We start from the raw sequence: 24,977 nt of genomic DNA, 5'->3' as shown, positions 1-24,977 counted from the left end.
AGACTAGCCATTTCTCCACCCTATCCTTCGCCTACGGCCATACCACCATGAATACACCGGTTCTCGTCCGATCACCGAAGTTAAGCATGGTAGGGCCAGGTCAGTACCTGGATGGGTGACCGCCTGGGAACACCTGGTGTTGTAGGCTTCATCATCTTTTCTTTTTTCGCCTAAAAAGGTCGAAAATGCGTCTTTTATCTGCCTGCTCTTGTTTCTTCTTCTCATTAGTTGCTTTTCTCTCTAGGTTCTTAACGAGTCGGCCTCGATTCCATTACATTTATCTCAGCACAGCAACCAGATGTTCCTTTTTCGTCTCACTCAATTACGAATTACCAACAACTACTCTAGGTGGTACTACTTTTTCACATTGGCTAAATTGACAGGGACAAATTGCCAATCAGTCAATGTGATCCTTCATTCGATTTCGGTTTAGATCAGCTTCGTGTTGCGATGCAATCGTGTAGGGTTCTAGCTGATTACAAACTGGTCAAATGAATTCACGAAACACGAAACACTAGCTGCCTACCAAAACTAACTAACCAACTTTTACTTGTACTTGCAATTGTATGTAGTCAGCCATATTTTCAAGAAGCCGTTCTGCTCTTGCTAGCTAAAGCATCACTGGCTGGAGATCTAAGCTGGAAGAGGAAAATGTCCATCAACCGCTTCGCTACATGTTTCATTTCAGCCTGTTCGATTTCTCTTCATTTTTGCCCACATTCTTTGCTGGATGGAAAGACCAAGTCTCACTCTGAAGGCAAGACTAGCCATTTCTCCACCCTATCCTTCGCCTACGGCCATACCACCATGAATACACCGGTTCTCGTCCGATCACCGAAGTTAAGCATGGTAGGGCCAGGTCAGTACCTGGATGGGTGACCGCCTGGGAACACCTGGTGTTGTAGGCTTCATCATCTTTTCTTTTTTCGCCTAAAAAGGTCGAAAATGCGTCTTTTATCTGCCTGCTCTTGTTTCTTCTTCTCATTAGTTGCTTTTCTCTCTAGGTTCTTAACGACTCGGCCTCGATTCGATTACATTTATCTCAGCACAGCAACCAGATGTTCCTTTTTCGTCTCACTCAATTACGAATTACCAACAACTACTCTAGGTGGTACTACTTTTTCACATTGGCTAAATTGACAGGGACAAATTGCCAATCAGTCAATGTGATCCTTCATTCGATTTCGGTTTAGATCAGCTTCGTGTTGCGATGCAATCGTGTAGGGTTCTAGCTGATTACAAACTGGTCAAATGAATTCACGAAACACGAAACACTAGCTGCCTACCAAAACTAACTAACCAACTTTTACTTGTACTTGCAATTGTATGTAGTCAGCCATATTTTCAAGAAGCCGTTCTGCTCTTGCTAGCTAAAGCATCACTGGCTGGAGATCTAAGCTGGAAGAGGAAAATGTCCATCAACCGCTTCGCTACATGTTTCATTTCAGCCTGTTCGATTTCTCTTCATTTTTGCCCACATTCTTTGCTGGATGGAAAGACCAAGTCTCACTCTGAAGGCAAGACTAGCCATTTCTCCACCCTATCCTTCGCCTACGGCCATACCACCATGAATACACCGGTTCTCGTCCGATCACCGAAGTTAAGCATGGTAGGGCCAGGTCAGTACCTGGATGGGTGACCGCCTGGGAACACCTGGTGTTGTAGGCTTCATCATCTTTTCTTTTTTCGCCTAAAAAGGTCGAAAATGCGTCTTTTATCTGCCTGCTCTTGTTTCTTCTTCTCATTAGTTGCTTTTCTCTCTAGGTTCTTAACGACTCGGCCTCGATTCGATTACATTTATCTCAGCACAGCAACCAGATGTTCCTTTTTCGTCTCACTCAATTACGAATTACCAACAACTACTCTAGGTGGTACTACTTTTTCACATTGGCTAAATTGACAGGGACAAATTGCCAATCAGTCAATGTGATCCTTCATTCGATTTCGGTTTAGATCAGCTTCGTGTTGCGATGCAATCGTGTAGGGTTCTAGCTGATTACAAACTGGTCAAATGAATTCACGAAACACGAAACACTAGCTGCCTACCAAAACTAACTAACCAACTTTTACTTGTACTTGCAATTGTATGTAGTCAGCCATATTTTCAACAAGCCGTTCTGCTCTTGCTAGCTAAAGCATCACTGGCTGGAGATCTAAGCTGGAAGAGGAAAATGTCCATCAACCGCTTCGCTACATGTTTCATTTCAGCCTGTTCGATTTCTCTTCATTTTTGCCCACATTCTTTGCTGGATGGAAAGACCAAGTCTCACTCTGAAGGCAAGACTAGCCATTTCTCCACCCTATCCTTCGCCTACGGCCATACCACCATGAATACACCGGTTCTCGTCCGATCACCGAAGTTAAGCATGGTAGGGCCAGGTCAGTACCTGGATGGGTGACCGCCTGGGAACACCTGGTGTTGTAGGCTTCATCATCTTTTCTTTTTTCGCCTAAAAAGGTCGAAAATGCGTCTTTTATCTGCCTGCTCTTGTTTCTTCTTCTCATTAGTTGCTTTTCTCTCTAGGTTCTTAACGAGTCGGCCTCGATTCCATTACATTTATCTCAGCACAGCAACCAGATGTTCCTTTTTCGTCTCACTCAATTACGAATTACCAACAACTACTCTAGGTGGTACTACTTTTTCACATTGGCTAAATTGACAGGGACAAATTGCCAATCAGTCAATGTGATCCTTCATTCGATTTCGGTTTAGATCAGCTTCGTGTTGCGATGCAATCGTGTAGGGTTCTAGCTGATTACAAACTGGTCAAATGAATTCACGAAACACGAAACACTAGCTGCCTACCAAAACTAACTAACCAACTTTTACTTGTACTTGCAATTGTATGTAGTCAGCCATATTTTCAACAAGCCGTTCTGCTCTTGCTAGCTAAAGCATCACTGGCTGGAGATCTAAGCTGGAAGAGGAAAATGTCCATCAACCGCTTCGCTACATGTTTCATTTCAGCCTGTTCGATTTCTCTTCATTTTTGCCCACATTCTTTGCTGGATGGAAAGACCAAGTCTCACTCTGAAGGCAAGACTAGCCATTTCTCCACCCTATCCTTCGCCTACGGCCATACCACCATGAATACACCGGTTCTCGTCCGATCACCGAAGTTAAGCATGGTAGGGCCAGGTCAGTACCTGGATGGGTGACCGCCTGGGAACACCTGGTGTTGTAGGCTTCATCATCTTTTCTTTTTTCGCCTAAAAAGGTCGAAAATGCGTCTTTTATCTGCCTGCTCTTGTTTCTTCTTCTCATTAGTTGCTTTTCTCTCTAGGTTCTTAACGACTCGGCCTCGATTCGATTACATTTATCTCAGCACAGCAACCAGATGTTCCTTTTTCGTCTCACTCAATTACGAATTACCAACAACTACTCTAGGTGGTACTACTTTTTCACATTGGCTAAATTGACAGGGACAAATTGCCAATCAGTCAATGTGATCCTTCATTCGATTTCGGTTTAGATCAGCTTCGTGTTGCGATGCAATCGTGTAGGGTTCTAGCTGATTACAAACTGGTCAAATGAATTCACGAAACACGAAACACTAGCTGCCTACCAAAACTAACTAACCAACTTTTACTTGTACTTGCAATTGTATGTAGTCAGCCATATTTTCAACAAGCCGTTCTGCTCTTGCTAGCTAAAGCATCACTGGCTGGAGATCTAAGCTGGAAGAGGAAAATGTCCATCAACCGCTTCGCTACATGTTTCATTTCAGCCTGTTCGATTTCTCTTCATTTTTGCCCACATTCTTTGCTGGATGGAAAGACCAAGTCTCACTCTGAAGGCAAGACTAGCCATTTCTCCACCCTATCCTTCGCCTACGGCCATACCACCATGAATACACCGGTTCTCGTCCGATCACCGAAGTTAAGCATGGTAGGGCCAGGTCAGTACCTGGATGGGTGACCGCCTGGGAACACCTGGTGTTGTAGGCTTCATCATCTTTTCTTTTTTCGCCTAAAAAGGTCGAAAATGCGTCTTTTATCTGCCTGCTCTTGTTTCTTCTTCTCATTAGTTGCTTTTCTCTCTAGGTTCTTAACGAGTCGGCCTCGATTCCATTACATTTATCTCAGCACAGCAACCAGATGTTCCTTTTTCGTCTCACTCAATTACGAATTACCAACAACTACTCTAGGTGGTACTACTTTTTCACATTGGCTAAATTGACAGGGACAAATTGCCAATCAGTCAATGTGATCCTTCATTCGATTTCGGTTTAGATCAGCTTCGTGTTGCGATGCAATCGTGTAGGGTTCTAGCTGATTACAAACTGGTCAAATGAATTCACGAAACACGAAACACTAGCTGCCTACCAAAACTAACTAACCAACTTTTACTTGTACTTGCAATTGTATGTAGTCAGCCATATTTTCAACAAGCCGTTCTGCTCTTGCTAGCTAAAGCATCACTGGCTGGAGATCTAAGCTGGAAGAGGAAAATGTCCATCAACCGCTTCGCTACATGTTTCATTTCAGCCTGTTCGATTTCTCTTCATTTTTGCCCACATTCTTTGCTGGATGGAAAGACCAAGTCTCACTCTGAAGGCAAGACTAGCCATTTCTCCACCCTATCCTTCGCCTACCGCCATACCACCATGAATACACCGGTTCTCGTCCGATCACCGAAGTTAAGCATGGTAGGGCCAGGTCAGTACCTGGATGGGTGACCGCCTGGGAACACCTGGTGTTGTAGGCTTCATCATCTTTTCTTTTTTCGCCTAAAAAGGTCGAAAATGCGTCTTTTATCTGCCTGCCCTTGTTTCTTCTTCTCATTAGTTGCTTTTCTCTCTAGGTTCTTAACGAGTCGGCCTCGATTCCATTACATTTATCTCAGCACAGCAACCAGATGTTCCTTTTTCGTCTCACTCAATTACGAATTACCAACAACTACTCTAGGTGGTACTACTTTTTCACATTGGCTAAATTGACAGGGACAAATTGCCAATCAGTCAATGTGATCCTTCATTCGATTTCGGTTTAGATCAGCTTCGTGTTGCGATGCAATCGTGTAGGGTTCTAGCTGATTACAAACTGGTCAAATGAATTCACGAAACACGAAACACTAGCTGCCTACCAAAACTAACTAACCAACTTTTACTTGTACTTGCAATTGTATGTAGTCAGCCATATTTTCAACAAGCCGTTCTGCTCTTGCTAGCTAAAGCATCACTGGCTGGAGATCTAAGCTGGAAGAGGAAAATGTCCATCAACCGCTTCGCTACATGTTTCATTTCAGCCTGTTCGATTTCTCTTCATTTTTGCCCACATTCTTTGCTGGATGGAAAGACCAAGTCTCACTCTGAAGGCAAGACTAGCCATTTCTCCACCCTATCCTTCGCCTACCGCCATACCACCATGAATACACCGGTTCTCGTCCGATCACCGAAGTTAAGCATGGTAGGGCCAGGTCAGTACCTGGATGGGTGACCGCCTGGGAACACCTGGTGTTGTAGGCTTCATCATCTTTTCTTTTTTCGCCTAAAAAGGTCGAAAATGCGTCTTTTATCTGCCTGCTCTTGTTTCTTCTTCTCATTAGTTGCTTTTCTCTCTAGGTTCTTAACGACTCGGCCTCGATTCGATTACATTTATCTCAGCACAGCAACCAGATGTTCCTTTTTCGTCTCACTCAATTACGAATTACCAACAACTACTCTAGGTGGTACTACTTTTTCACATTGGCTAAATTGACAGGGACAAATTGCCAATCAGTCAATGTGATCCTTCATTCGATTTCGGTTTAGATCAGCTTCGTGTTGCGATGCAATCGTGTAGGGTTCTAGCTGATTACAAACTGGTCAAATGAATTCACGAAACACGAAACACTAGCTGCCTACCAAAACTAACTAACCAACTTTTACTTGTACTTGCAATTGTATGTAGTCAGCCATATTTTCAAGAAGCCGTTCTGCTCTTGCTAGCTAAAGCATCACTGGCTGGAGATCTAAGCTGGAAGAGGAAAATGTCCATCAACCGCTTCGCTACATGTTTCATTTCAGCCTGTTCGATTTCTCTTCATTTTTGCCCACATTCTTTGCTGGATGGAAAGACCAAGTCTCACTCTGAAGGCAAGACTAGCCATTTCTCCACCCTATCCTTCGCCTACGGCCATACCACCATGAATACACCGGTTCTCGTCCGATCACCGAAGTTAAGCATGGTAGGGCCAGGTCAGTACCTGGATGGGTGACCGCCTGGGAACACCTGGTGTTGTAGGCTTCATCATCTTTTCTTTTTTCGCCTAAAAAGGTCGAAAATGCGTCTTTTATCTGCCTGCTCTTGTTTCTTCTTCTCATTAGTTGCTTTTCTCTCTAGGTTCTTAACGAGTCGGCCTCGATTCCATTACATTTATCTCAGCACAGCAACCAGATGTTCCTTTTTCGTCTCACTCAATTACGAATTACCAACAACTACTCTAGGTGGTACTACTTTTTCACATTGGCTAAATTGACAGGGACAAATTGCCAATCAGTCAATGTGATCCTTCATTCGATTTCGGTTTAGATCAGCTTCGTGTTGCGATGCAATCGTGTAGGGTTCTAGCTGATTACAAACTGGTCAAATGAATTCACGAAACACGAAACACTAGCTGCCTACCAAAACTAACTAACCAACTTTTACTTGTACTTGCAATTGTATGTAGTCAGCCATATTTTCAACAAGCCGTTCTGCTCTTGCTAGCTAAAGCATCACTGGCTGGAGATCTAAGCTGGAAGAGGAAAATGTCCATCAACCGCTTCGCTACATGTTTCATTTCAGCCTGTTCGATTTCTCTTCATTTTTGCCCACATTCTTTGCTGGATGGAAAGACCAAGTCTCACTCTGAAGGCAAGACTAGCCATTTCTCCACCCTATCCTTCGCCTACGGCCATACCACCATGAATACACCGGTTCTCGTCCGATCACCGAAGTTAAGCATGGTAGGGCCAGGTCAGTACCTGGATGGGTGACCGCCTGGGAACACCTGGTGTTGTAGGCTTCATCATCTTTTCTTTTTTCGCCTAAAAAGGTCGAAAATGCGTCTTTTATCTGCCTGCTCTTGTTTCTTCTTCTCATTAGTTGCTTTTCTCTCTAGGTTCTTAACGACTCGGCCTCGATTCGATTACATTTATCTCAGCACAGCAACCAGATGTTCCTTTTTCGTCTCACTCAATTACGAATTACCAACAACTACTCTAGGTGGTACTACTTTTTCACATTGGCTAAATTGACAGGGACAAATTGCCAATCAGTCAATGTGATCCTTCATTCGATTTCGGTTTAGATCAGCTTCGTGTTGCGATGCAATCGTGTAGGGTTCTAGCTGATTACAAACTGGTCAAATGAATTCACGAAACACGAAACACTAGCTGCCTACCAAAACTAACTAACCAACTTTTACTTGTACTTGCAATTGTATGTAGTCAGCCATATTTTCAAGAAGCCGTTCTGCTCTTGCTAGCTAAAGCATCACTGGCTGGAGATCTAAGCTGGAAGAGGAAAATGTCCATCAACCGCTTCGCTACATGTTTCATTTCAGCCTGTTCGATTTCTCTTCATTTTTGCCCACATTCTTTGCTGGATGGAAAGACCAAGTCTCACTCTGAAGGCAAGACTAGCCATTTCTCCACCCTATCCTTCGCCTACGGCCATACCACCATGAATACACCGGTTCTCGTCCGATCACCGAAGTTAAGCATGGTAGGGCCAGGTCAGTACCTGGATGGGTGACCGCCTGGGAACACCTGGTGTTGTAGGCTTCATCATCTTTTCTTTTTTCGCCTAAAAAGGTCGAAAATGCGTCTTTTATCTGCCTGCCCTTGTTTCTTCTTCTCATTAGTTGCTTTTCTCTCTAGGTTCTTAACGAGTCGGCCTCGATTCCATTACATTTATCTCAGCACAGCAACCAGATGTTCCTTTTTCGTCTCACTCAATTACGAATTACCAACAACTACTCTAGGTGGTACTACTTTTTCACATTGGCTAAATTGACAGGGACAAATTGCCAATCAGTCAATGTGATCCTTCATTCGATTTCGGTTTAGATCAGCTTCGTGTTGCGATGCAATCGTGTAGGGTTCTAGCTGATTACAAACTGGTCAAATGAATTCACGAAACACGAAACACTAGCTGCCTACCAAAACTAACTAACCAACTTTTACTTGTACTTGCAATTGTATGTAGTCAGCCATATTTTCAACAAGCCGTTCTGCTCTTGCTAGCTAAAGCATCACTGGCTGGAGATCTAAGCTGGAAGAGGAAAATGTCCATCAACCGCTTCGCTACATGTTTCATTTCAGCCTGTTCGATTTCTCTTCATTTTTGCCCACATTCTTTGCTGGATGGAAAGACCAAGTCTCACTCTGAAGGCAAGACTAGCCATTTCTCCACCCTATCCTTCGCCTACGGCCATACCACCATGAATACACCGGTTCTCGTCCGATCACCGAAGTTAAGCATGGTAGGGCCAGGTCAGTACCTGGATGGGTGACCGCCTGGGAACACCTGGTGTTGTAGGCTTCATCATCTTTTCTTTTTTCGCCTAAAAAGGTCGAAAATGCGTCTTTTATCTGCCTGCTCTTGTTTCTTCTTCTCATTAGTTGCTTTTCTCTCTAGGTTCTTAACGACTCGGCCTCGATTCGATTACATTTATCTCAGCACAGCAACCAGATGTTCCTTTTTCGTCTCACTCAATTACGAATTACCAACAACTACTCTAGGTGGTACTACTTTTTCACATTGGCTAAATTGACAGGGACAAATTGCCAATCAGTCAATGTGATCCTTCATTCGATTTCGGTTTAGATCAGCTTCGTGTTGCGATGCAATCGTGTAGGGTTCTAGCTGATTACAAACTGGTCAAATGAATTCACGAAACACGAAACACTAGCTGCCTACCAAAACTAACTAACCAACTTTTACTTGTACTTGCAATTGTATGTAGTCAGCCATATTTTCAAGAAGCCGTTCTGCTCTTGCTAGCTAAAGCATCACTGGCTGGAGATCTAAGCTGGAAGAGGAAAATGTCCATCAACCGCTTCGCTACATGTTTCATTTCAGCCTGTTCGATTTCTCTTCATTTTTGCCCACATTCTTTGCTGGATGGAAAGACCAAGTCTCACTCTGAAGGCAAGACTAGCCATTTCTCCACCCTATCCTTCGCCTACGGCCATACCACCATGAATACACCGGTTCTCGTCCGATCACCGAAGTTAAGCATGGTAGGGCCAGGTCAGTACCTGGATGGGTGACCGCCTGGGAACACCTGGTGTTGTAGGCTTCATCATCTTTTCTTTTTTCGCCTAAAAAGGTCGAAAATGCGTCTTTTATCTGCCTGCCCTTGTTTCTTCTTCTCATTAGTTGCTTTTCTCTCTAGGTTCTTAACGAGTCGGCCTCGATTCCATTACATTTATCTCAGCACAGCAACCAGATGTTCCTTTTTCGTCTCACTCAATTACGAATTACCAACAACTACTCTAGGTGGTACTACTTTTTCACATTGGCTAAATTGACAGGGACAAATTGCCAATCAGTCAATGTGATCCTTCATTCGATTTCGGTTTAGATCAGCTTCGTGTTGCGATGCAATCGTGTAGGGTTCTAGCTGATTACAAACTGGTCAAATGAATTCACGAAACACGAAACACTAGCTGCCTACCAAAACTAACTAACCAACTTTTACTTGTACTTGCAATTGTATGTAGTCAGCCATATTTTCAAGAAGCCGTTCTGCTCTTGCTAGCTAAAGCATCACTGGCTGGAGATCTAAGCTGGAAGAGGAAAATGTCCATCAACCGCTTCGCTACATGTTTCATTTCAGCCTGTTCGATTTCTCTTCATTTTTGCCCACATTCTTTGCTGGATGGAAAGACCAAGTCTCACTCTGAAGGCAAGACTAGCCATTTCTCCACCCTATCCTTCGCCTACGGCCATACCACCATGAATACACCGGTTCTCGTCCGATCACCGAAGTTAAGCATGGTAGGGCCAGGTCAGTACCTGGATGGGTGACCGCCTGGGAACACCTGGTGTTGTAGGCTTCATCATCTTTTCTTTTTTCGCCTAAAAAGGTCGAAAATGCGTCTTTTATCTGCCTGCCCTTGTTTCTTCTTCTCATTAGTTGCTTTTCTCTCTAGGTTCTTAACGAGTCGGCCTCGATTCCATTACATTTATCTCAGCACAGCAACCAGATGTTCCTTTTTCGTCTCACCAAAGATACTCGAATAGTGACTGGATAGGAAACTGCGAAGCGGACAATAGAACATGTTACGCATCACTGCTTATTCAAACTTGTAGGGAATGATCATTTCCGGTTTGTTTGGTTTTGACTGATAATGACGAGCTTCGCAGCTATTCGGCACGGTAGTTAACTGTTGTAGACTTACCAAGATAAGCTAATTTGTCCCTTGTTACGTTTTCAACGAAAAATGAAAGAAAAAAGGAGTGGAGAACGCAGCTTTTGTGTAAAGTAAAAAGATGCGATAGGAGTTTCAACGCAGAGAGGGCCTACATCTGCGCAAGGCATTTTGATCAACATTGCTTTAGGATCGGTAAGTCACTGTAACTTTCATTACTTCTTTCATTGATTATTATTTTTGCCTATTATTTTATAAGAGTTTTATTATTAAGATTGGATGCAGATCTCATTAAAAAATCCTTTCGGGGGTAGGGGGGCTACGAAATAGGTTATATAAATATTACTTAGGAATTCAATCGATTTTTGACTTATTATTGGGGGGAGCTGTCACGACCCCCACAACTCCTATCAATCAGTTGCTGGTGATAGGTCGACTGAGAATATCAACAGTGTCACCGTTGAATAAACAAAGCAGGCAATAGTCTGATCCTGATGGGACGAAAGTCCCCCTGAGAAAAGTGTCAAAATCATCAACTGTCATTGAGACAAAAATATCTAACAAAATTAGAAGCAAAGTTGGGGGGCAACTCAAATTTTCTTTATCTTGTATTCATATTGACAATAAATTATTTCATAATGTTGTTTGTAGGAAAGACTGGAAGAAAAGACCTCCTTGTTGGAAGTTTGCCTACACAGTTCTTACATAAAAGAAGTCATGAAAATAACCAAGGGAAACATAGGCGTGAGCTTGAAAGACTTTTTCAAGAGGTGCCCTTACCAGTGCTTTACAAATGAAGAGGTTTCGCAGATTTCAAAAAGAGCATTGGCAAAATAAAACAGCCCTGGGTCATTTTACATAGCTCTGATGAGACTGTACCCTTAGGTCTTGCTGACAAAACTGGTAATATTCGGAACAAAGTTTCTGTGGACCCCTTTTCGAATGATACAAATTTTGTTCTCTCTGAGAAATCCTCTGAAGAAAAGAAAGAGATGTAGCTTTCCTCTTAGTTGGAAAGCGAGGAAAGTGTTTCAATGCTTCAGTAATAGAGGGGGCAGTAATAAAAACTAGAATACCAGCAATTTTGGCATAACGAGTTTTGTATATTGTTAAAAAGACCAGAAAATGAATATTTCTCTATTAGAATTATTTTTGTAATATTAGCTATATTTCAAGCTGTTTAGTTCATATTTCATCCATATTCAATTGTTGAAGTATTTTAAGAAATATTAACTTTTGCCTGATAGCTGAGCATTTCAAGTGGGCTTGCACATTTGTTCTAACATTTTCATCCTCCATACTTTCTGGAAATTTTCCCACATGGAATCCAGATAATTGGTTTTGCTTTCCAATTTGTTCTTAAAAAGACCTCTTGGGAAGCCTATTGTATCAGCAGGTCCTGCAAGTTCCAGTAGCCTCTGAAGAACTTTCCATTATATTCCATCAAAACCGTCTTGTTGGCCATCGATTCTAAAGCACCCTTAATGATTGAATTCATACAAATCTGAGGGGCATCATGTTCTTTTTCCTTTAAAGTCACCCCCTTTTTCTTACGATATGGCTCTTTAACTTTCCTTTTCTTTGCATTGCTCCTCGTTTGTTGGTGAATAACAAAATTTGACTGTCATCACAAAATTTAATAGTGGTTTCCTAAAAGGAAAACATCAATAATAATTTAACCAGACGTACACCTGCTACAGGGGTGCACAGCTCTGTACCCTCAAAAGTATAACAAAAACGGGAAACATGATTAGACGAGAAACTTTCCATTTTATTGTTTCGTGATTTGTTTATATGTTGACTGGTGCTGCTGCCGTGTCGATGAAAAATCAAGCCAAAGCCAACATCATTAATTTAAAACAAGTATCTTCCTAGGCCTAATTATAATGTAAATCAACATTTTCACTAGCATTATCCCTGGTTCATCGAACATACATTATGTTCAATCGGCATTCTTGCAATTACTCGTTAGAAAATGAAATATTGAAGTTTGATAGAAGGGCCTACATGGCCATGACTTAAATTCTTATTCGCGGAGACAGAGATAATGGCTGCAGCGCCTTTAAAGTACACAAAGAAACGGACTACATTACCTCGACAACAAGTTCAAGTAATTCTTCGTCGATTTGGCCATTAAAATAGGTGAAATCCATTCTTGGATGTTGCTTTTTTCGGTGAATGTCCTGGTCGTGAGACTAAAACCGGAAATGACTATACCCTACAACTTTTCCAAAACACGCGATTGGAAGATAAACGTAATCGCCTATTGTTGTCTGCGCAGTTTCCTATCCAGTCACTATTCCAGTATCTTTGGTCTCACTCAATTACGAATTACCAACAACTACTCTAGGTGGTACTACTTTTTCACATTGGCTAAATTGACAGGGACAAATTGCCAATCAGTCAATGTGATCCTTCATTCGATTTCGGTTTAGATCAGCTTCGTGTTGCGATGCAATCGTGTAGGGTTCTAGCTGATTACAAACTGGTCAAATGAATTCACGAAACACGAAACACTAGCTGCCTACCAAAACTAACTAACCAACTTTTACTTGTACTTGCAATTGTATGTAGTCAGCCATATTTTCAAGAAGCCGTTCTGCTCTTGCTAGCTAAAGCATCACTGGCTGGAGATCTAAGCTGGAAGAGGAAAATGTCCATCAACCGCTTCGCTACATGTTTCATTTCAGCCTGTTCGATTTCTCTTCATTTTTGCCCACATTCTTTGCTGGATGGAAAGACCAAGTCTCACTCTGAAGGCAAGACTATCCATTTCTCCACCCTATCCTTCGCCTACGGCCATACCACCATGAATACACCGGTTCTCGTCCGATCACCGAAGTTAAGCATGGTAGGGCCAGGTCAGTACCTGGATGGGTGACCGCCTGGGAACACCTGGTGTTGTAGGCTTCATCATCTTTTCTTTTTTCGCCTAAAAAGGTCGAAAATGCGTTGTTTCGTTGATTATATATTCTTAAAGGACATTATTATTATGTTGACAAGTTGCTTTGTATTATCCCGCTCTGTTTTATTCTTATGCAAATTAGTTTAGTTAGTAGTATTCACACGTTGGAAAATAGGACACGATCGTTACCGCATGCTAACCAGGAATAATATTTAGACAGAAACCAGCTTATCAAAGACACTTTAGAGACATCACCATAAGTAAGTAAGTTTATTTTATTGTATTTTCGCATTCAGTTTCCATTCCAGTTATTCAGTTTATCGCCGCTGTAAGACGTTTTGTATTTACTTATATTCATAATTTACTTGTTTTAGATCGAATAAGATTTTCATTATACGATTGGGTGTCTTGTTCTAAAGTCTGTCCTGTGAGGAAACATACTTGAAGAAACATACATTCGATTTATGTTAAATTGTCGAAGAACGCGAGAACTGTAAACCGAGCGAATAATGATAGGAAACCATGGCGGAAACTGAACAGTTGAAACGTGGTAAAATCGATCGAAGAACTGCGAAAGGAGCTTTTACTCGAGCCTGGAAAGCGTTAGATCACGTAATCGGTAATGAAAGACCGGTAAACGAGGTACAAGAACTTTTGGATAAATGTAAAGGAGCGTTTGAACTTTTAGTGCAAAAACACGAGGAGTTTACAAATCTAATCGAGGATGACGATGAATATGAAGTAGAGGAAAGATGGTTAGCGGAATGCCAGGACTCATTTATGAAAATTGAAACGAAGGCAAAGCAATGTATTGATAAATTGAAGGAAATTTCAAGCGAAGACGAAGACGAAGTATCGGAAACAGCGTCAGTATTTTCAAGAAATTCTCGCGAGAACCCCCCGAGTGGAAACCCACAACAGTTTGATGGAATTCCAAATATGCAGTCAATGACTCGAGGAGAAACAAATGAGGGCAGTGTTGACAAAGACGAAGCGGATCGTTTCCAGGTATCAAAAGGATTAGCGATAAAGGAAGACAATGAAAACCCAATTAAGGAACAGCAATTTTGTGGTTTTAAAGTTGAGAAACCTAAAATGCCATCATTTTCAGGTGATGTAAGAGAATATGCAATTTTTCGTTCTGACTTTAAACATGCAATCGAGGCTCGATACACCAAAAGGGACGCCATTACACTGCTACGTACCTGTTTGAAAGATAAACCTTTGGAATTGATCAAAGGAATTGGATCCGATTATGATGCAGCATGGGAGTATTTGGATGCTATTTATGGAGACCCTCGTTTTGTATCAGATGCAATCACACAAGATATTACCAAATTCAGACCACTACAGGATGGTGAAGATGCCCGTTTTTGTGATTTAGTGCACCTAGTCAAACGATGCTACAACACGTTGAAGGAAGTCGGTATACCAAGTGATATGGACAATAGTCATATGCTTTCAATCATAGAGCAAAAAATGTGTGCTGATGACAGAAAAATATGGGCACGTTACCTGGAGCAAGAGAAAAAAGTTCCAACTTTACAAGCATTAATGTTATGGATGACAGTGGAGATGAAGTCTCGTATGCGTGCTACAGCACCAATCAGATCAACCTTTGTTCACAAGCGTACCGTCACTCATGTCACTAGTGAAAGCAGCAACCGCAACATACTAACAAGACACAAATGCTGGCTTTGCTCAAACTCTTCACACTGGCCAGATCAATGTATAAAGTTTGCTGGGCTCAATGTGAATGACCGTCACAAAGTTGCCAGAGAGAATCATGTTTGTTTTAGCTGCCTGAAAAAAGCTGGAAGAGATCACAAAGCCGTCAACTGTAGTCGTCGCAAGCAATGTCCAGTCGTTAAAAATGGTATACGTTGCAACGGTTTCCATCATCATCTCCTGCACAAAGAGGAAAACGGCACAGTAGGAGTCGGAGTTGCCATCGCATCTGATGACGGAGAAGCAATCCTTCCAGTTATTACAGTCAACATCTCCAATTCAAGAGGTTTCTTCAAGCGAGGAAATGTATTGTTAGATTCAGGAGCACAAATCAGCTTGATACGTCAAGAGACAGCTGAAAAACTAGGACTTAAAGGTCAAGATGTATCAGTCAACATTACAAAAGTTGGTGGAGAGGAAGAAACATTAAAAACAAAGAAATATACCGTTACAGTTTCCCAAATCAATGACCAGAAACAGTATTCAGTCAAGGCAATTGGCATTCCAATAATAAGTGATGGTATCAAATCTGTCAACACATCCAGACTACAAGAAATTTTCGGACTGCAAGCAGAAAAGGTGAGAAGAGGAAGCGGCCCAGTGGACTTGTTAATCGGCATAGATTATGCTTTCATGCATTCAGGTGAAACAAGGCAAGCTGGCCATCTGATGGCTCGACAGTCTCCACTTGGATGGGTATTTTTTGGAGCAAGACCAGGAGAGACATGTGAGGTAACAAGCATACTTCATGTGAAGTATACAGAACCAGTTGACCTTGCTGCCTTTTGGACCACGGAATCAATGGGAGTTAATATGAAGCAATGTATATGCACTGCAGACAAACTGAGTGAAACTGAGAAGGAAGAGGCCAGAATCATTGCAGAATCGTGTGTTAAGGTGGAAAACCAATGGCTAGTTCCATATCCATGGAAAAAGGATCCCAATCTTCTACCTGACAATAAACAATTGGCAGTGAAGCGTTTAGAATCAATGGAACGTCGATTGAAGATTAAACCCGAACAAGCAGAAGCTTATGATAAGCAAATGAAAGAAATGAACGAAATGAACTTTTCACGTAAATTGACAACTGACGAATTAAAAGAATATAAAGGCCCTGTGCATTACATCCCCCATCATGCAGTCCTAAGACCAGAGAAGAAAAGCACACCTGTCCGAATCGTGTTCAACTCATCCTCAGTGTTTCAAGGTCATCAACTCAACGATTATTGGATGAAAGGCCCAGACTTATTGAATAACCTGTTTGGAGTCAGTCTGCGTTTCAGAGAAAGAGAAGTAGCATTGATTGGTGACATATCAAAGATGTATCATCGAATATTGATACCAGAACAAGATCAGCATGTACACAGATTTCTTTGGCGTAATTTAGAGACACACAGAGAGCCTGATGTTTATGTCAAGACAGTTCTTACATTTGGGGACAAACCAGCTCCAGCGATGGCACAGATTGCTTTGAGAAAGACGGCAGAAGAATGTAAAGAAATCAAACCGAAAGCTGGAAAGGTGCTGACAGAAAATGTTTACATGGATGATATATGTGAATCAGTGGAAACGGTAGAAGAAGCAAAGAAGCTAGCAGAGGATATAGATTTTGTTCTGAAGAACGGAGGTTTCCAAGTCAAAGGATGGATTTCAAACAAAGAACTGCATGAAAACAGCAAGCATACAGGAGAGTCAGATGCAAACAATATGCTGAAAGAAGAAGCAGATGAGAAAGTACTTGGAATTTCTTGGAACAGAAAGTCAGATACGCTGTCACTTAAAGTTGACTCTGACTTGATGAAACTCATTGATGAAGAAAAGCATCTAACAGAGAAGGTAAAACTAACCAAAAGAAGACTACTGTCTGAAGTTGCAAAGATTTATGATCCAATCGGATTGGCTGCTGCATTTATTATCAGAGCTAAGATTGGAATACAGGAACTATGGCAGACTGGAATTGATTGGGATATAGAAATTCCTACAAATATGCGAGGGAAATGGATTGAACTGTTTAAAGAGATGAAAGAGCTCAACAATATTTCTTTCAGAAGACCATTGCTAACAACAGATGTCAAAGAAAAACCATCATTGTGTTTGTTTTCAGATGCGTCACAAGAAGCCTTTGGAGCATGTGCATACCTTCGACAGAAGATTGAGAATGGCAAATTTGATGTTAGATTCGTTGCTGCCAAAACAAGAGTTGCACCACTAAAACAGCTAACCATACCACGCTTGGAGTTACAAGCTGCTGTCCTTGCATCACGTCTTGCAAAAACGATTCAAGAAGAATCAAGGATCGAATTCAAGGATGTTAATTTCTTCACAGACAGCTCGATAACATCAGCTTGGATTCAAAGTCCATCACGCAGTTACAAACCATTTGTATCATCCAGGATAGGAGAGATTCAAAGCAATTCAGACCCTAGCCAGTGGAAACACATTCCTGGGGAAAACAATGTAGCAGACGAGCTGTCACGAGGGATTCATGTACATGAACTGAACGGAAGATGGATGCACGGACCAGAGTTTCTACGAACTGCGGAAGAATTATGGCCAACAAAAGCTATTCCGTCGCCAGTCAAAGAAGACAGTGAACGTCGTAAAGCTACAAAAGTCTGTTTGTCGATAAACACAAAGCCTGAAAATGTTATCAATTATGACACAGTCTCCAGTTGGCCGAAGCTTATACGAGTTTATGCATGGATCAAAAGACTAGCTGAAAATATCAGACGCCTGAAACGTCATGTACCATTTAAATATGGACCACTGAAACCCGAGGAACTCCAGAAATCAGAGTTGTTTCTGATCAAAGATGCACAAAAAAGCTTACATAACCGTTTAAAGAAAGGTGAATTCAAGTCACTCAGTCCTTTTGTTGACGAAAATGGAGTTATTAGAGTTGGAGGCAGAGCAGATAAAGCGTTATTGTCTTATGAGACAAGACATCCAGCCCTACTGCCAAGTTATCATAGGATTTCACTGCTGATAACTAGACACGTACACCAACACGGACACACCGGAGTTGCAACAACCACAGCCAAGATAAGGAGGAAATATTGGATACTTACAGGCAACAAAATAAGCAAATCTGTTAAATTCAAGTGTGTGTTCTGCAGAGAATTGGCACACAAAGCAGAAGAACAACAAATGGGAAGCCTTCCTGCAATTCGACTGACACCGCAAACACCACCATTCTACTACACAGCATGTGATTATTTTGGACCGTACAATGTTAGAATTGGACGTAATAAAACGGCAAAGCATTATGGTGTCATATTTACATGCTTGAGTACAAGAGCAGTTCACCTAGAGCTAGCAACCGATTGTTCTACAATGGAATTTTTACAAGTACTGAGAAGATTTTTCTGCATTCGAGGCTATCCAGCAGTAATTTTGAGTGACAATGGAACACAGATGGTTGGTGCAGAGAGAGTTTTGAGAGAGATGATAGAGGAATTCGACACTGACCAACTACAAGATTTTTGTGCAGGGAGAGGCATAAACTGGATTTTCATCACACCGGCAGCACCACACCAAAATGGATGCGCAGAAGCACTTGTAAAGAGCAGCAAAAGAGCATTAAAAATCGCTATTGGTGAACAAGTTTTGAGACCCTTTGAATTATACACTTGTTTGATGGAAGTTGCAAACTTGTTGAACCAACGCCCAATTGGTAGAATTCCAAATGATCCAGATGATGGAGCCTACTTATGTCCAAACGATCTTCTGTTAGGAAGAGCTACCCCAGAAGTACCTCAAGGCCCATTTCAAGAAACTAAAGACCCACGTCAAAGGGTAGAGTTTGTTCAAAAAATTGTAAAATCATTCTGGAAACGATGGATACGAGATGTTTTTCCATCACTTGTTCCACAAAAGAAATGGCACATGGACCGCCGCAATGTCCAACCTAATGACACAGTTATTGTTGCCGAGAGCAACGCAATCCGAGGTAAATGGAACATTGGAAGAATCCTTGAAGTATTCCCGGGACCTGATGGACGAGTGCGCAATGTCAAAGTAAAAACAGCAACAGGAGAATACAGTCGCCCAGTGACAAAGATAGCAGTTATATGCCCAGCAGAAGGATATGAATAATTAACTTTACATAGTTGATAAGGACCACGCCCTTATCGGGGGCGGAGGATGTTTCGTTGATTATATATTCTTAAAGGACATTATTATTATGTTGACAAGTTGCTTTGTATTATCCCGCTCTGTTTTATTCTTATGCAAATTAGTTTAGTTAGTAGTATTCACACGTTGGAAAATAGGACACGATCGTTACCGCATGCTAACCAGGAATAATATTTAGACAGAAACCAGCTTATCAAAGACACTTTAGAGACATCACCATAAGTAAGTAAGTTTATTTTATTGTATTTTCGCATTCAGTTTCCATTCCAGTTATTCAGTTTATCGCCGCTGTAAGACGTTTTGTATTTACTTATATTCATAATTTACTTGTTTTAGATCGAATAAGATTTTCATTATACGATTGGGTGTCTTGTTCTAAAGTCTGTCCTGTGAGGAAACATACTTGAAGAAACATGCGTCTTTTATCTGCCTGCTCTTGTTTCTTCTTCTCATTAGTTGCTTTTCTCTCTAGGTTCTTAACGACTCGGCCTCGATTCGATTACATTTATCTCAGCACAGCAACCAGATGTTCCTTTTTCGTCTCACTCAATTACGAATTACCAACAACTACTCTAGGTGGTACTACTTTTTCACATTGGCTAAATTGACAGGGACAAATTGCCAATCAGTCAATGTGATCCTTCATTCGATTTCGGTTTAGATCAGCTTCGTGTTGCGATGCAATCGTGTAGGGTTCTAGCTGATTACAAACTGGTCAAATGAATTCACGAAACACGAAACACTAGCTGCCTACCAAAACTAACTAACCAACTTTTACTTGTACTTGCAATTGTATGTAGTCAGCCATATTTTCAACAAGCCGTTCTGCTCTTGCTAGCTAAAGCATCACTGGCTGGAGATCTAAGCTGGAAGAGGAAAATGTCCATCAACCGCTTCGCTACATGTTTCATTTCAGCCTGTTCGATTTCTCTTCATTTTTGCCCACATTCTTTGCTGGATGGAAAGACCAAGTCTCACTCTGAAGGCAAGACTAGCCATTTCTCCACCCTATCCTTCGCCTACGGCCATACCACCATGAATACACCGGTTCTCGTCCGATCACCGAAGTTAAGCATGGTAGGGCCAGGTCAGTACCTGGATGGGTGACCGCCTGGGAACACCTGGTGTTGTAGGCTTCATCATCTTTTCTTTTTTCGCCTAAAAAGGTCGAAAATGCGTCTTTTATCTGCCTGCCCTTGTTTCTTCTTCTCATTAGTTGCTTTTCTCTCTAGGTTCTTAACGAGTCGGCCTCGATTCCATTACATTTATCTCAGCACAGCAACCAGATGTTCCTTTTTCGTCTCACTCAATTACGAATTACCAACAACTACTCTAGGTGGTACTACTTTTCACATTGGCTAAATTGACAGGGACAAATTGCCAATCAGTCAATGTGATCCTTCATTCGATTTCGGTTTAGATCAGCTTCGTGTTGCGATGCAATCGTGTAGGGTTCTAGCTGATTACAAACTGGTCAAATGAATTCACGAAACACGAAACACTAGCTGCCTACCAAAACTAACTAACCAACTTTTACTTGTACTTGCAATTGTATGTAGTCAGCCATATTTTCAAGAAGCCGTTCTGCTCTTGCTAGCTAAAGCATCACTGGCTGGAGATCTAAGCTGGAAGAGGAAAATGTCCATCAACCGCTTCGCTACATGTTTCATTTCAGCCTGTTCGATTTCTCTTCATTTTTGCCCACATTCTTTGCTGGATGGAAAGACCAAGTCTCACTCTGAAGGCAAGACTAGCCATTTCTCCACCCTATCCTTCGCCTACGGCCATACCACCATGAATACACCGGTTCTCGTCCGATCACCGAAGTTAAGCATGGTAGGGCCAGGTCAGTACCTGGATGGGTGACCGCCTGGGAACACCTGGTGTTGTAGGCTTCATCATCTTTTCTTTTTTCGCCTAAAAAGGTCGAAAATGCGTCTTTTATCTGCCTGCCCTTGTTTCTTCTTCTCATTAGTTGCTTTTCTCTCTAGGTTCTTAACGAGTCGGCCTCGATTCCATTACATTTATCTCAGCACAGCAACCAGATGTTCCTTTTTCGTCTCACTCAATTACGAATTACCAACAACTACTCTAGGTGGTACTACTTTTCACATTGGCTAAATTGACAGGGACAAATTGCCAATCAGTCAATGTGATCCTTCATTCGATTTCGGTTTAGATCAGCTTCGTGTTGCGATGCAATCGTGTAGGGTTCTAGCTGATTACAAACTGGTCAAATGAATTCACGAAACACGAAACACTAGCTGCCTACCAAAACTAACTAACCAACTTTTACTTGTACTTGCAATTGTATGTAGTCAGCCATATTTTCAAGAAGCCGTTCTGCTCTTGCTAGCTAAAGCATCACTGGCTGGAGATCTAAGCTGGAAGAGGAAAATGTCCATCAACCGCTTCGCTACATGTTTCATTTCAGCCTGTTCGATTTCTCTTCATTTTTGCCCACATTCTTTGCTGGATGGAAAGACCAAGTCTCACTCTGAAGGCAAGACTAGCCATTTCTCCACCCTATCCTTCGCCTACGGCCATACCACCATGAATACACCGGTTCTCGTCCGATCACCGAAGTTAAGCATGGTAGGGCCAGGTCAGTACCTGGATGGGTGACCGCCTGGGAACACCTGGTGTTGTAGGCTTCATCATCTTTTCTTTTTTCGCCTAAAAAGGTCGAAAATGCGTCTTTTATCTGCCTGCTCTTGTTTCTTCTTCTCATTAGTTGCTTTTCTCTCTAGGTTCTTAACGACTCGGCCTCGATTCGATTACATTTATCTCAGCACAGCAACCAGATGTTCCTTTTTCGTCTCACTCAATTACGAATTACCAACAACTACTCTAGGTGGTACTACTTTTTCACATTGGCTAAATTGACAGGGACAAATTGCCAATCAGTCAATGTGATCCTTCATTCGATTTCGGTTTAGATCAGCTTCGTGTTGCGATGCAATCGTGTAGGGTTCTAGCTGATTACAAACTGGTCAAATGAATTCACGAAACACGAAACACTAGCTGCCTACCAAAACTAACTAACCAACTTTTACTTGTACTTGCAATTGTATGTAGTCAGCCATATTTTCAAGAAGCCGTTCTGCTCTTGCTAGCTAAAGCATCACTGGCTGGAGATCTAAGCTGGAAGAGGAAAATGTCCATCAACCGCTTCGCTACATGTTTCATTTCAGCCTGTTCGATTTCTCTTCATTTTTGCCCACATTCTTTGCTGGATGGAAAGACCAAGTCTCACTCTGAAGGCAAGACTAGCCATTTCTCCACCCTATCCTTCGCCTACGGCCATACCACCATGAATACACCGGTTCTCGTCCGATCACCGAAGTTAAGCATGGTAGGGCCAGGTCAGTACCTGGATGGGTGACCGCCTGGGAACACCTGGTGTTGTAGGCTTCATCATCTTTTCTTTTTTCGCCTAAAAAGGTCGAAAATGCGTCTTTTATCTGCCTGCTCTTGTTTCTTCTTCTCATTAGTTGCTTTTCTCTCTAGGTTCTTAACGACTCGGCCTCGATTCGATTACATTTATCTCAGCACAGCAACCAGATGTTCCTTTTTCGTCTCACTCAATTACGAATTACCAACAACTACTCTAGGTGGTACTACTTTTTCACATTGGCTAAATTGACAGGGACAAATTGCCAATCAGTCAATGTGATCCTTCATTCGATTTCGGTTTAGATCAGCTTCGTGTTGCGATGCAATCGTGTAGGGTTCTAGCTGATTACAAACTGGTCAAATGAATTCACGAAACACGAAACACTAGCTGCCTACCAAAACTAACTAACCAACTTTTACTTGTACTTGCAATTGTATGTAGTCAGCCATATTTTCAAGAAGCCGTTCTGCTCTTGCTAGCTAAAGCATCACTGGCTGGAGATCTAAGCTGGAAGAGGAAAATGTCCATCAACCGCTTCGCTACATGTTTCATTTCAGCCTGTTCGATTTCTCTTCATTTTTGCCCACATTCTTTGCTGGATGGAAAGACCAAGTCTCACTCTGAAGGCAAGACTAGCCATTTCTCCACCCTATCCTTCGCCTACGGCCATACCACCATGAATACACCGGTTCTCGTCCGATCACCGAAGTTAAGCATGGTAGGGCCAGGTCAGTACCTGGATGGGTGACCGCCTGGGAACACCTGGTGTTGTAGGCTTCATCATCTTTTCTTTTTTCGCCTAAAAAGGTCGAAAATGCGTCTTTTATCTGCCTGCTCTTGTTTCTTCTTCTCATTAGTTGCTTTTCTCTCTAGGTTCTTAACGACTCGGCCTCGATTCGATTACATTTATCTCAGCACAGCAACCAGATGTTCCTTTTTCGTCTCACTCAATTACGAATTACCAACAACTACTCTAGGTGGTACTACTTTTTCACATTGGCTAAATTGACAGGGACAAATTGCCAATCAGTCAATGTGATCCTTCATTCGATTTCGGTTTAGATCAGCTTCGTGTTGCGATGCAATCGTGTAGGGTTCTAGCTGATTACAAACTGGTCAAATGAATTCACGAAACACGAAACACTAGCTGCCTACCAAAACTAACTAACCAACTTTTACTTGTACTTGCAATTGTATGTAGTCAGCCATATTTTCAAGAAGCCGTTCTGCTCTTGCTAGCTAAAGCATCACTGGCTGGAGATCTAAGCTGGAAGAGGAAAATGTCCATCAACCGCCTCGCTACATGTTTCATTTCAGCCTGTTCGATTTCTCTTCATTTTTGCCCACATTCTTTGCTGGATGGAAAGACCAAGTCTCACTCTGAAGGCAAGACTAGCCATTTCTCCACCCTATCCTTCGCCTACGGCCATACCACCATGAATACACCGGTTCTCGTCCGATCACCGAAGTTAAGCATGGTAGGGCCAGGTCAGTACCTGGATGGGTGACCGCCTGGGAACACCTGGTGTTGTAGGCTTCATCATCTTTTCTTTTTTCGCCTAAAAAGGTCGAAAATGCGTCTTTTATCTGCCTGCCCTTGTTTCTTCTTCTCATTAGTTGCTTTTCTCTCTAGGTTCTTAACGAGTCGGCCTCGATTCCATTACATTTATCTCAGCACAGCAACCAGATGTTCCTTTTTCGTCTCACTCAATTACGAATTACCAACAACTACTCTAGGTGGTACTACTTTTTCACATTGGCTAAATTGACAGGGACAAATTGCCAATCAGTCAATGTGATCCTTCATTCGATTTCGGTTTAGATCAGCTTCGTGTTGCGATGCAATCGTGTAGGGTTCTAGCTGATTACAAACTGGTCAAATGAATTCACGAAACACGAAACACTAGCTGCCTACCAAAACTAACTAACCAACTTTTACTTGTACTTGCAATTGTATGTAGTCAGCCATATTTTCAAGAAGCCGTTCTGCTCTTGCTAGCTAAAGCATCACTGGCTGGAGATCTAAGCTGGAAGAGGAAAATGTCCATCAACCGCTTCGCTACATGTTTCATTTCAGCCTGTTCGATTTCTCTTCATTTTTGCCCACATTCTTTGCTGGATGGAAAGACCAAGTCTCACTCTGAAGGCAAGACTAGCCATTTCTCCACCTATCCTTCGCCTACGGCCATACCACCATGAATACACCGGTTCTCGTCCGATCACCGAAGTTAAGCATGGTAGGGCCAGGTCAGTACCTGGATGGGTGACCGCCTGGGAACACCTGGTGTTGTAGGCTTCATCATCTTTTCTTTTTTCGCCTAAAAAGGTCGAAAATGCGTCTTTTATCTGCCTGCTCTTGTTTCTTCTTCTCATTAGTTGCTTTTCTCTCTAGGTTCTTAACGACTCGGCCTCGATTCGATTACATTTATCTCAGCACAGCAACCAGATGTTCCTTTTTCGTCTCACTCAA

The 24,977-nt window shown here is 42.1% G+C and overlaps 1 protein-coding gene, 1 long non-coding RNA gene and 22 other non-coding genes across 24 annotated transcripts; 23 read left to right on the top strand and 1 right to left on the bottom strand.

Annotated features, from left to right (window-relative positions):
- Nucleotides 1-29: 29 nt before the first annotated feature.
- On the top strand, nt 30-148 carry LOC148958319 (5S ribosomal RNA). Its single transcript, XR_016144809.1, has one exon. It is a non-coding gene; the product is annotated as a 5S ribosomal RNA (ribosomal RNA).
- Nucleotides 149-789: 641 nt separating this feature from the next.
- On the top strand, nt 790-908 carry LOC148958318 (5S ribosomal RNA). The gene has a single exon (XR_016144808.1). It is a non-coding gene; the product is annotated as a 5S ribosomal RNA (ribosomal RNA).
- Nucleotides 909-1,549: 641 nt separating this feature from the next.
- LOC148958317 (5S ribosomal RNA) lies at nt 1,550-1,668 on the top strand. The gene has a single exon (XR_016144807.1). It is a non-coding gene; the product is annotated as a 5S ribosomal RNA (ribosomal RNA).
- Nucleotides 1,669-2,309: 641 nt separating this feature from the next.
- Nucleotides 2,310-2,428, top strand: LOC148958316 (5S ribosomal RNA). Its single transcript, XR_016144806.1, has one exon. It is a non-coding gene; the product is annotated as a 5S ribosomal RNA (ribosomal RNA).
- Nucleotides 2,429-3,069: 641 nt separating this feature from the next.
- Nucleotides 3,070-3,188, top strand: LOC148958315 (5S ribosomal RNA). The gene has a single exon (XR_016144805.1). It is a non-coding gene; the product is annotated as a 5S ribosomal RNA (ribosomal RNA).
- A 641-nt stretch (nt 3,189-3,829) lies between these two features.
- On the top strand, nt 3,830-3,948 carry LOC148958314 (5S ribosomal RNA). Its single transcript, XR_016144804.1, has one exon. It is a non-coding gene; the product is annotated as a 5S ribosomal RNA (ribosomal RNA).
- A 641-nt stretch (nt 3,949-4,589) lies between these two features.
- LOC148958313 (5S ribosomal RNA) lies at nt 4,590-4,708 on the top strand. The gene has a single exon (XR_016144773.1). It is a non-coding gene; the product is annotated as a 5S ribosomal RNA (ribosomal RNA).
- Nucleotides 4,709-5,349: 641 nt separating this feature from the next.
- LOC148958312 (5S ribosomal RNA) lies at nt 5,350-5,468 on the top strand. The gene has a single exon (XR_016144772.1). It is a non-coding gene; the product is annotated as a 5S ribosomal RNA (ribosomal RNA).
- Nucleotides 5,469-6,109: 641 nt separating this feature from the next.
- LOC148958311 (5S ribosomal RNA) lies at nt 6,110-6,228 on the top strand. Its single transcript, XR_016144802.1, has one exon. It is a non-coding gene; the product is annotated as a 5S ribosomal RNA (ribosomal RNA).
- A 641-nt stretch (nt 6,229-6,869) lies between these two features.
- LOC148958310 (5S ribosomal RNA) lies at nt 6,870-6,988 on the top strand. The gene has a single exon (XR_016144801.1). It is a non-coding gene; the product is annotated as a 5S ribosomal RNA (ribosomal RNA).
- Nucleotides 6,989-7,629: 641 nt separating this feature from the next.
- On the top strand, nt 7,630-7,748 carry LOC148958309 (5S ribosomal RNA). The gene has a single exon (XR_016144800.1). It is a non-coding gene; the product is annotated as a 5S ribosomal RNA (ribosomal RNA).
- Nucleotides 7,749-8,389: 641 nt separating this feature from the next.
- Nucleotides 8,390-8,508, top strand: LOC135689337 (5S ribosomal RNA). The gene has a single exon (XR_010516503.1). It is a non-coding gene; the product is annotated as a 5S ribosomal RNA (ribosomal RNA).
- Nucleotides 8,509-9,149: 641 nt separating this feature from the next.
- On the top strand, nt 9,150-9,268 carry LOC135689338 (5S ribosomal RNA). Its single transcript, XR_010516504.1, has one exon. It is a non-coding gene; the product is annotated as a 5S ribosomal RNA (ribosomal RNA).
- Nucleotides 9,269-9,909: 641 nt separating this feature from the next.
- LOC135689339 (5S ribosomal RNA) lies at nt 9,910-10,028 on the top strand. Its single transcript, XR_010516505.1, has one exon. It is a non-coding gene; the product is annotated as a 5S ribosomal RNA (ribosomal RNA).
- Nucleotides 10,029-11,380: 1,352 nt separating this feature from the next.
- On the bottom strand, nt 11,381-12,660 carry LOC148958308 (uncharacterized). The gene is made up of 2 exons (XR_016144677.1): nt 12,437-12,660; nt 11,381-11,993 (listed from the first exon to the last, which is right to left on the bottom strand). It is a non-coding gene; the product is annotated as an uncharacterized LOC148958308 (long non-coding RNA).
- Nucleotides 12,661-13,134: 474 nt separating this feature from the next.
- Nucleotides 13,135-13,253, top strand: LOC135689340 (5S ribosomal RNA). Its single transcript, XR_010516506.1, has one exon. It is a non-coding gene; the product is annotated as a 5S ribosomal RNA (ribosomal RNA).
- A 42-nt stretch (nt 13,254-13,295) lies between these two features.
- On the top strand, nt 13,296-19,542 carry LOC135691863 (uncharacterized). The gene is made up of 2 exons (XM_065209850.2): nt 13,296-13,508; nt 13,623-19,542. The coding sequence occupies exon 2, from the start codon at nt 13,771-13,773 to the stop codon at nt 19,069-19,071; it is 5,301 nt and encodes a 1,766-aa protein (XP_065065922.2). The 5' UTR covers nt 13,296-13,508; nt 13,623-13,770; the 3' UTR covers nt 19,072-19,542.
- Nucleotides 19,543-20,127: 585 nt separating this feature from the next.
- LOC148958307 (5S ribosomal RNA) lies at nt 20,128-20,246 on the top strand. The gene has a single exon (XR_016144798.1). It is a non-coding gene; the product is annotated as a 5S ribosomal RNA (ribosomal RNA).
- Nucleotides 20,247-20,886: 640 nt separating this feature from the next.
- On the top strand, nt 20,887-21,005 carry LOC148958306 (5S ribosomal RNA). Its single transcript, XR_016144797.1, has one exon. It is a non-coding gene; the product is annotated as a 5S ribosomal RNA (ribosomal RNA).
- A 640-nt stretch (nt 21,006-21,645) lies between these two features.
- LOC148958305 (5S ribosomal RNA) lies at nt 21,646-21,764 on the top strand. Its single transcript, XR_016144796.1, has one exon. It is a non-coding gene; the product is annotated as a 5S ribosomal RNA (ribosomal RNA).
- Nucleotides 21,765-22,405: 641 nt separating this feature from the next.
- On the top strand, nt 22,406-22,524 carry LOC148958304 (5S ribosomal RNA). The gene has a single exon (XR_016144795.1). It is a non-coding gene; the product is annotated as a 5S ribosomal RNA (ribosomal RNA).
- A 641-nt stretch (nt 22,525-23,165) lies between these two features.
- On the top strand, nt 23,166-23,284 carry LOC148958303 (5S ribosomal RNA). The gene has a single exon (XR_016144794.1). It is a non-coding gene; the product is annotated as a 5S ribosomal RNA (ribosomal RNA).
- A 641-nt stretch (nt 23,285-23,925) lies between these two features.
- Nucleotides 23,926-24,044, top strand: LOC148958302 (5S ribosomal RNA). The gene has a single exon (XR_016144793.1). It is a non-coding gene; the product is annotated as a 5S ribosomal RNA (ribosomal RNA).
- A 640-nt stretch (nt 24,045-24,684) lies between these two features.
- On the top strand, nt 24,685-24,803 carry LOC148958301 (5S ribosomal RNA). Its single transcript, XR_016144792.1, has one exon. It is a non-coding gene; the product is annotated as a 5S ribosomal RNA (ribosomal RNA).
- The last annotated feature ends 174 nt before the right edge of the window (nt 24,804-24,977 follow it).

This window comes from Rhopilema esculentum, chromosome 16 (genome assembly GCF_057945365.1).
Source record: "Rhopilema esculentum isolate cy_ngs chromosome 16, ASM5794536v1, whole genome shotgun sequence".
Classification (NCBI taxonomy): domain Eukaryota; kingdom Metazoa; phylum Cnidaria; class Scyphozoa; order Rhizostomeae; family Rhizostomatidae; genus Rhopilema; species Rhopilema esculentum.
Note: the sequence above shows the minus strand (reverse complement) of the source record. Positions and strands in the feature narration are given on the sequence as shown.